The 8,777-nt window shown below is 62.7% G+C and overlaps 1 protein-coding gene across 1 annotated transcript; it reads right to left on the bottom strand.

Annotated features, from left to right (window-relative positions):
- Positions 1–1,845: 1,845 nt before the first annotated feature.
- On the bottom strand, positions 1,846–3,003 carry LOC128062011 (basic proline-rich protein-like; the record flags this gene model as incomplete). Its single annotated transcript, XM_052654317.1, has 1 exon — positions 1,846–3,003. A coding segment is annotated over one exon (1,158 nt), but the record flags the coding sequence as incomplete, so codon positions are not given.
- Positions 3,004–8,777: the final 5,774 nt, after the last annotated feature.

The following is an 8,777-nucleotide window of genomic DNA, read 5'->3' as shown; positions in this document are numbered from 1 at the left end:
CAGAAACCAAGGTCGGGAAACACCGCCAGTGTGAAGGGCAGCAGGCCCCCCAGGGCTGTGGGCTTCCTGGCTCTCCAGGGCTGGCAGGGTCCAGAGACGCAGGCGACCAGTGCCAGGGCTCTGTCGCCTGGAGCTGCCCTCCTCCTCACCCTCAGGTGAAGGCTTCCGGAGACTGCAGGCCTGTTGTGTTACGGCAGCACTGAGCAACCACTCACACTTTAGTGAGAATCGGTGGGCTGATCCAGGAGACTGAGCATCAGCCTAACGGCAGAGGGGTGCTCACAGGGCCCAGAGTGGGAAGAGGCCCAGAGGCCGCTCCCACGGGGGCAGAGAGCGCCCCTGTCTACCGGCCCTGAGACCCGGGACACCCACAGGTACTGGGCGGAGATTCCTGGGCTCACTGAACAGACCCGACAGCCCCTCCAAAAGCCCCAAAGGGAGGGAGACAGGCTCCAGTCACCTGGCCTAGTGACTGGGCAAGACCCCCCCCCCAACTTTCTGCAGGCAAGCATGGGACCCTCACCCTATGTATGTGGGCAGCACACATACCTGGGGCGCAGGCCAGGAAGCGGGCAGCAGAGGGTCCAGGGAGCCACGCCCGTGTGTCGTTCCAGGATGACTCGCCCACCCCCCACCAGCACCGAGGTTCCTGCAGTGTGCAGGCAACTCTGATGGGCTTTCGTTTAACTTTTTCTTTACCACAGTCACTTCGGAAACTATTAAGTGCAGCTGTTCATCACTGGGTAATTATTATCTGCTCCTATATTAAGCTTCTGGCCACCAAGAGTGTCACAAAGATTTAAGATCTTTATTTGTTAATAGTGTTTCCCAAACACAAGCGAGGTTTAATACCCCTCATGACCCAACCCTCCCCAGGTCCACTCAGCGCCCCAGAACCCTGAGCCGGGAGTGGGGCCCCCTCCCAGGCTCCACACCCACCACACCTGCCGACATCTCGGAGGCCTGCCACCAAGGTCGACTGCATAGTGGCTGCGCGAGGGCCCGGCTCTCCCCAGGTCAACTTCAGCCCTGTGACCAGCAGACCAGGAGGAGCCGTGATGGTGGAGGTGGTGATGGTGAAGGTGATGGTGGTGATGGTGATCGTGGTGATGGTGATGGTGGAGGTGGAGGTGATGGTGATGGTGTTGGTAGAGCTGGTGATGGTGGAGGTGATGGTGGTGATGGTGGTAATGGTGATGGAGCTGGTGATGGTGGTGATGGTGATGGTGGTGGTGGTGGTGGAGCTGGTGATAGTGGAGGTGATGGTGGTGATGGTGGAGGTGGTGACGGAGGAGGGTACAATGGGGGATGAGGTGGTGAAGGTGGTGACAGTGATGGTGATGGTGATGGTGGTGATGGTGGAGCTGGTGATGGTGGAGGTGATGGTGATGGTGGTGGTGGTGATGGTGGTGGTGATGGTGGAGGTGATGGTGATGGAGGTGATGGAGGTGGAGGTGATGGTGGTGGTAATGGTGATGGAGGTGATGGTGATGGTGGAGGTGATGGTGATGGAGGTGATGGAGGTGGAGGTGATGGTGGTGACGGTGGTCGTGGTGGTGATGGTGGAGGTGATGGTGATGGTGGTGATGGTGATGGAGGTGATGGTGATGGTGGTGGTGAAGCTGGTGATGGTGGTGATGGTGATGGTGATGATGGTGATGGTGGTGGTGGAGCTGGTGATGGTGGAGGTGATGGTGGTGATGGTGATGGTGGAGGTGATGGTGATGGAGGTGATGGAGGTGGAGGTGATGGTGGTGACGGTGGTGGTGGTGGTGATGGTGGAGGTGATGGTGATGGAGGTGATGGAGGTGGAGGTGATGGTGGTGGTAATGGTGATGGAGGTGATGGTGATGGTGGAGGTGATGGTGATGGAGGTGATGGAGGTGGAGGTGATGGTGGTGACGGTGGTGGTGGTGGTGATGGTGGAGGTGATGGTGATGGTGGTGATGGTGATGGAGGTGATGGTGATGGTGGTGGTGAAGCTGGTGATGGTGGTGATGGTGATGGTGATGATGGTGATGGTGGTGGTGGAGCTGGTGATGGTGGAGGTGATGGTGGTGATGGTGATGGTGGAGGTGGAAGTGATGGAGGTGATGGTGATGGTGGAGGTGATGGTGGAGGTGGTGACAGTGATGGTGGAGGTGATGGTGGTGGAGGTGATGGTGGTGATGGTGGAGGTGATGATGGTGATGGTGGTGGTGGAGCTGGTGATGGTGGAGGTGATGGTGGTGATGGTGATGGTGGAGGTGGAAGTGATGGAGGTGATGGTGATGGTGGAGGTGATGGTGGTGGAGGTGATGGTGGTGATGGTGGAGGTGGTGACGGAGGAGGGTACAATGGGGGATGAGGTGGTGAAGGTGGTGACAGTGATGGTGGTGGTGATGGTGATGGTGATGGTGGTGATGGTGGAGCTGGTGATGGTGGAGGTGATGGTGATGGTGGTGGTGGTGATGGTGGAGGTGATGGTGATGGAGGTGATGCAGGTGGAGGTGATGGTGGTGGTAATGGTGATGGAGGTGATGGTGATGGTGGAGGTGATGGTGATGGAGGTGATGGAGGTGGAGGTGATGGTGGTGGTAATGGTGATGGAGGTGATGGTGATGGAGGTGGAGGTGATGGTGGTGATGGTGGAGGTGATGGTGATGGAGGTGATGGAGGTGGAGGTGATGGTGGTGGTAATGGTGATGGAGGTGATGGTGATGGTGGAGGTGATGGTGATGGAGGTGATGCAGGTGGAGGTGATGGTGGTGGTAATGGTGATGGAGGTGATGGTGATGGTGGAGGTGATGGTGATGGAGATGATGGAGGTGGAGGTGATGGTGGTGATGGTGATGGTGGTGATGGTGATGGTGGTGGTGATGGTGATGGTGGTGGTGGTGGTGGTGGAGCTGGTGATGGTGGACGTGATGGTGGTGATGGTGATGGTGGAGGTGATGGTGGAGGTGGTGACAGTGAAGGTGGAGGTGATGGTGGTGGAGGTGATGGTGGTGGTGGTGATGGTGATGGTGGTGGAGCTGGTGATGGTGGTGGTGGAGGTGATGTAGGTGATGGTGGAGGGGATGGTGGAGGTGGTGACAGGGATGGTGGAGGTGATGGTGGTGATGGAGGAGGGTACAATGGGGGATGAGGTGGTGAAGGTGGTGACAGTGATGGTGGTGGTGATGGTGATGGTGATGGTGGTGGTGGAGGTGATGGTGGAGGTGGTGACAGTGATGGTGGAGGTGATGGTGGTGGAGGTGATGGTGGTGGAGGTGATGGTGGAGGTGGAGGTGATGGTGGTGGTGGTGGTGATGGTGGTGGAGGTGATGGTGATGGCGGTGGTGATGGTGGAGGTGATGGTGATGAAGGCGATGGTGATGGTTGTGGTAGTGGTGATGGTGGTGGTGATGGTGGAGCTGGTGATGGTGGAGGTGATGGTGGTGATGGTGATGGTGGAGGTGGAGGTGATGGAGGTGATGGTGATAGTGGAGGTGATGGTGGAGGTGGTGACAGTGATGGTGGACGTGGTGACAGTGATGGTGGAGGTGATGGTGGTGGTGGTGATGGTGATGGTGGTGGAGCTGGTGATGGTGGTGGTGGAGGTGATGTAGGTGATGGTGGAGGGGATGGTGGAGGTGGTGACAGGGATGGTGGAGGTGATGGTGGTGGAGGTGATGGTGGTGATGGAGGAGGGTACAATGGGGGATGAGATGGTGAAGGTGGTGGCAATGATGGTCACGCCCATGGTGTCAGCAGTGATCATGGAAACGGACCCTCCGGGACTCAAGTTTCCCAGACAAATGAGGTTTGGCCGCTGTCCTTGCCCCAGCCACTGGCCGGGTGCCTGCCTGAGAGCTGCCCTCGGAGGCAGCAGGAGAGAGAGCCTTGACAAGCCCTGACAGGGCAGTGGGCTATCCTGAGCTGACAGAGAACATTTAATCTTAGTTAAAAATAAATAAGTTCAACTATTGGAAAGGGACGTACAGCCTAGTGTTTCCTGCAAGTGAAAGGAAGGTGATCACTCTGGGAGAAGTCCACTGGGCACCAGCCCCTGCTGTCAGGGGCCCTGTGGGCCGGTGGGGCCACCTCACCTCACGGGCCTGGCGGGAGGGGGCCAGGCCCCCCGCCTCTGACCTAGGGCCTCCCTCCACCCCTCCCACCCCTGGCTGGTGAGGTCACCTCCCCAAAACCAGCACCAGGGAGTGCCAAGACCCCGGGCAGCATGGCTGATGAGCAGCAGAGAGCCCCTGCTCATGGTAATTAAGTGAAACGTGACGCCTTCGCCAGGGAGGAAAATCTCATCTTGGAAACACAAGTCCAGAGCAGGTTCAATTTCACCCGAGGGGCCATAAAACCCTTTTCCAATCACCTGGAGCCGTGGGCTGCCAGCGCCGTTAATCCTGGGGATGTTATTTAAAGCCGAGACGTCACTCGGGGAGAATCAGGCCCAAGCCCCACAAGGAGCCCCTTCGGTTTCCACAGGGGCCCTGGGAGCCAGACACAGCTGCCCGGGGGCATCCTCAGCTGCTCCGGGTTCCCCCAGCAGCCACCAGGCTGGCAGGGCCCCACATGGGCCCACCGTGGGTGCAGCTCCGCCCCGCCCGCCCCCCCAGACTTCCATCATCCCAGACTCTCTTTAAAAGTCGTTTCCTTGATTACCAAGGGTAACAATGAAAACATGTAATTGAATCTCCAAGAAATTACCATTTCTATAACTTGTGCCCAGTTCCTGGGGTAAATGAATGGCTCCCTGTACACAGCAGGGGCCCCACGGAGCCTCTGCCAGGGGTGAGCCTGCCCCCTGTCACTGACGCGGGCCCCGTGCTATCTCCGGGTTGGAAAGCCCTCGGTGGTTGGAGGGAGCAGGGTCAGGGTGGGTCAGGGAGGGCCGCAGAGAGCCGGCCTGGCCAGGGGGAATGGGGGCTCCCTACCTGCCCCCTCCTGCTGACCACCTGCCCCCAGGAGCCAACTGCCCAGCAGGCCAGGTTGGGCACCCAAGGGTCCTGGGGCATCTCAGGTTGGTGTCAGCAGGGAGGCTGGAGAGGTGACCAGTGCTGGAATGGTCATAAGCTGCTGGCTGGTGGGTTTGGTGGGTAAGGTAAGGGCCTCTTGTGGCTGCATGGCTGCTAAGTGGGTGACTGGGTGGGTGGGTGGCTGGCTGGCTGGCTGAGTGTTGGTCCCTGCTCCCTGGGGAGGGAGACACCCCCAAATCAGCACGGAGCCTTAGCCATCCCCAGCCTGCCCACTTCTCTGACTTATGAGGCCCGCCCCAGAGCCACGATGGCCCACATCACCCCCCACCAGCGGTCGGTGCTGCGCCTCAAAACCCCGCCTCATCAGGACACAGCCTGGCTCCACGGAGCAAGGGCTGGGCCCCCAGGGCTGAGAGGTGCAGGCCTTGGGGCCTGGTCCCACATCCAGAGAGCCTGCCCTGAGCAGCCCCAGGCTCCGTGTCCAGCACACACGCCAACACCGGATGTGTCTGCCTGACCGGCTCTGAGAAGGATGAGGCTCTGAGAAGGATGAGCCCGCGTGTGGGCTACAGGTGGTTCCAGGCTTGTTTCTGTGGCAGCACCGCAAGGTCACCCAAAAGCGGTGGCTCTGCCCGCGGCCCGGCCGGCCCCCGCCCCAGGCCCAGGGCGGTGGGCACTCAGCGCAGAGCACCCCCCACACGCACCCCACGGCCGCCTCAGGGGCTCCTGGCCGCCTGGCCAGCTTCCCAGGCACCATGGAGACGCTGCAGGCGACTACCTCCTGCCCACCCTGGCCCCCGGGAAGTCCTGGACACCGGCCTGCCCTGCCCCGAGACAGGCTCTCGCATCCCCGTGCCTGGGCCTCACAGGCTGGAACTGGGCCCCCCGCCAGCTGAGTGCCCACTGACAAACACGCAGCCCGGGGCCACCAGAGGGTCCACACCCCGCGGAGTGGGGCGCGGAGCCCCACCCCAGGCACCCACACCCCGGGCAGGGAGCAGGCAAGGGGCTGAAGGAGGGGGTGAGCCCCAGGGCGAAGCCCGGGGAGGTGCTGGCAGGACGCGGTCAGACCCCCACGGGAGCGCAGGTCCAGCTGCGGAGGGCTTTGTCCCCTGCACTGGCAGACGCGAGCAGGGGTCGCCCGCCGGGCCTCAGGGTCCCCGAGCCTGCAGCCCTTCTGTCGGCCTGTGCGGCCATCTGGTGGTGGATTCCGGGACCTGCACCTGGCCGCCCTAGAGAGGGTGGACCGGCCTCCAGAGCCAAGGAGCCTTGGCCACGCGGTCTCCGCCCCCCACCTGACTCCGGGCCTCACTCACCCCTCCACGTCCACTCCCCAGGGGCAGGGGTGGAGAGCATGGTGCCCATGCGTCCTGGAATCTGGCCCCAGGAAGGGTTTCGGGAGGTGACCCCAGCTTCAGCTGGCTGGGCTGGCTTTCCGGGTTCACTGTGGGCTAGCTCACCATGGGCACGGGTGAGCCCAGCTGTCAGGGACCCTGGCAGCTCGGGGGTCTCTGGGCAGGTTCTGCCCACCCTCCTGGGTGGGGCCTCAGCATGGCTGCCCCCAGCCTGCAGCCCTCAGCACCCTGCTGACAGTGCCCTGCGGCGAGGGTTTCCCTTGACACTTGTATTCTCTCTCTGATTCTAAAATAAAAAATGTGCAGTGGCTGTCCAGAGGGCTCCAAGGGAGGGAAGAGGAGTGGGCTGCCCACTGCACGCCCGGGGAGCCGCTCGGTCACCCGGGGTGGGCAGGCACGCCCGACCCCCAGCCACGGCCTCTGAGACGGACCAGCTGCAGGAGGACCCCACGGGCACCTGCTCGCCCTTCAGCTGCGCCCCACTCCCAGGGCCCGGCCCAGCCTGCTCCCTCCCTCAGGCTGGGGCGGGACGGGGCAGGGCCCCCCAGCAGGCAGTGGCCGGTGTCCACTCCCCTGCCACGCGCTGGCCCTGGTTTGGGCCGGTCAGTCCACAGGCCGCCCCCCTCACTCAGCCACTCCTTGTGGACCCGTCTTCCTGCGGGTCTGGCCACTCCCTTGCGCCCCAGGAGGGCACCAGACCAGCCTTGGAGCCCACGAGGCCCAGCGTTGGGCCAGCGGTGTCCATCACAGACTCGGACCCCCAGGCCCTGGGAGTGGCCTGAAGGGCCAGAGATGGGGGGTCCGCAGCCTGGGGCTGCCCCAGGAAGCCTGCAGGCCCAAGGGTCTGATGAGGGGGCGGGTCTGTGTCAAGGGCCTGCCCTGGGGGTGCGAAGAGGGGGTTGCCCCTGAAGGCTGTGGCTGGCCCAGGGGCCCCGAGCCCCACGTGCCCCAGGCCTGTTGACCCACTTGGGAAGCAAGCCTGGGGCCCTGGACATTGGGGCCACAGAGAGGCCAGGCCAGGCAGGAGGTGTGCAGCCTCTAGGCCTCTCCCTCGCGGCCCAGCTCTGTTCACAGCACCAGGCTCCCCGAGGCCCCCGAGCATCACAGCACCTTGGGCAGGGAGCAGCCGCCATGGCAACTGGCGTCCAGGGAGGCGCGCTGCCTGGTAACGAGGGCCGCGGCTCCCCGTGACGCTCGAGCCAGCCCAGCTTCCCGCTGCGGCACGGAACTCGGCCACAGGGACTCACCCCGAGCCCCTAGTGAGCCCCCTGGGGCATGGACTCGATCCGGGTGTGTGGGGGCATCCACACACTAGTGAGATCTGCAGGGCGCTCTGCCGTGGGCATGTGTGTGTGTGCACACACGTGCTCAGCCATGTCCAAACTCTGCGACCCCGTGGCCTGTCTGTGGAAATGCCATCATAGCTGGGGTTCTCTCTGAGAGCCCCCTGCCCCCTGGGCCACACCCAAGCTCAGGGCCGCACTGCAAGGACCACAGGGACGGGGCGAGCAAGGTTTCAGGGTGTGGGGTCTTCGGGGCTGGGTTCCGAGGCACTAGCAAGCTTCCCAGGCAGGGCACAGAGAGGCACAGGCTGCGTCCAGGAGCAGGTTCCAGGCGGCTGGGGGAGGCTCTGGTGCCATTGGGCGTCCCAGGCACCCCCTCCTGCAGACCAGCCTGGTGGCCCAGGTGAGACGCGAGGCCGCTGCCAACAGTTCCCGGGGTGTCTTTGCTGTCAGTACAGGGGCCCCCGTCTCCACGAGGAGCTCCTCTCCCCCACGTTGAACATTCCCCAGCACCTGCTGGCTCCTGACGGGACGGTGCCCCCACCTCACCCCGGGGGTGCCATCTTCTCCAGTGGGGTGTGGGCTCAGGAGGCCATGGGGGCCTGAGTCGGGGTCCGGGCCCGTCTTTCCCGGGCCCGTCTTTCCTGGCCCCTCCCAGCAGAGCCTGTTGCTAGTGCCCAGATGCACCCCCAGAAACACAGAGCAGCCTGCTGGGCCCAGGCCACGTGCGTCCAGCTGGGCACAGCCTGTGGACGGTGCGTGCCCCTCCTCTGCGGGTGTTCCGCACTCAGCGGGGGCGCCAGACCACCAGCAGACGAGGGGTATTGATGGACTTCTTCAGACAGGAAGCGGGGGCTGACCACACCTGGGTGTGGACGAGGCAGGGCTGCTGACCCGGGCTGGCCCCCTGAGCCGCCCAGCTCGTGCGAGAGTCAGCAGGTGGCACGGGACCCACAGGCAACTCCCCAGGCTGCCCCCTCCAGACGTCTGCCCTGAGGACTCCCTGGCTGCTAATGGGGAGTAGCAAAGCCGTTAACCATTCCTAGCAGGAAGGCCCTCCAAACAGAAGACCCTCAAGGAGAAGCAGCAGGAAGTGAAAGCTCCCCTCCTCCCCCAAAATCCACTTTGTCCCTAAAGGAGGACAGGAAGCTCTAAGAAAAGAATGGGAAGAGGCAGAGAACAATGGA

Source organism: Budorcas taxicolor, chromosome 17, assembly GCF_023091745.1.
Source record: "Budorcas taxicolor isolate Tak-1 chromosome 17, Takin1.1, whole genome shotgun sequence".
Lineage (NCBI taxonomy): Eukaryota > Metazoa > Chordata > Mammalia > Artiodactyla > Bovidae > Budorcas > Budorcas taxicolor.
The sequence above is the reverse complement of the archived record's forward strand: the minus strand, read 5'-3'. Positions and strand labels throughout refer to the sequence as shown.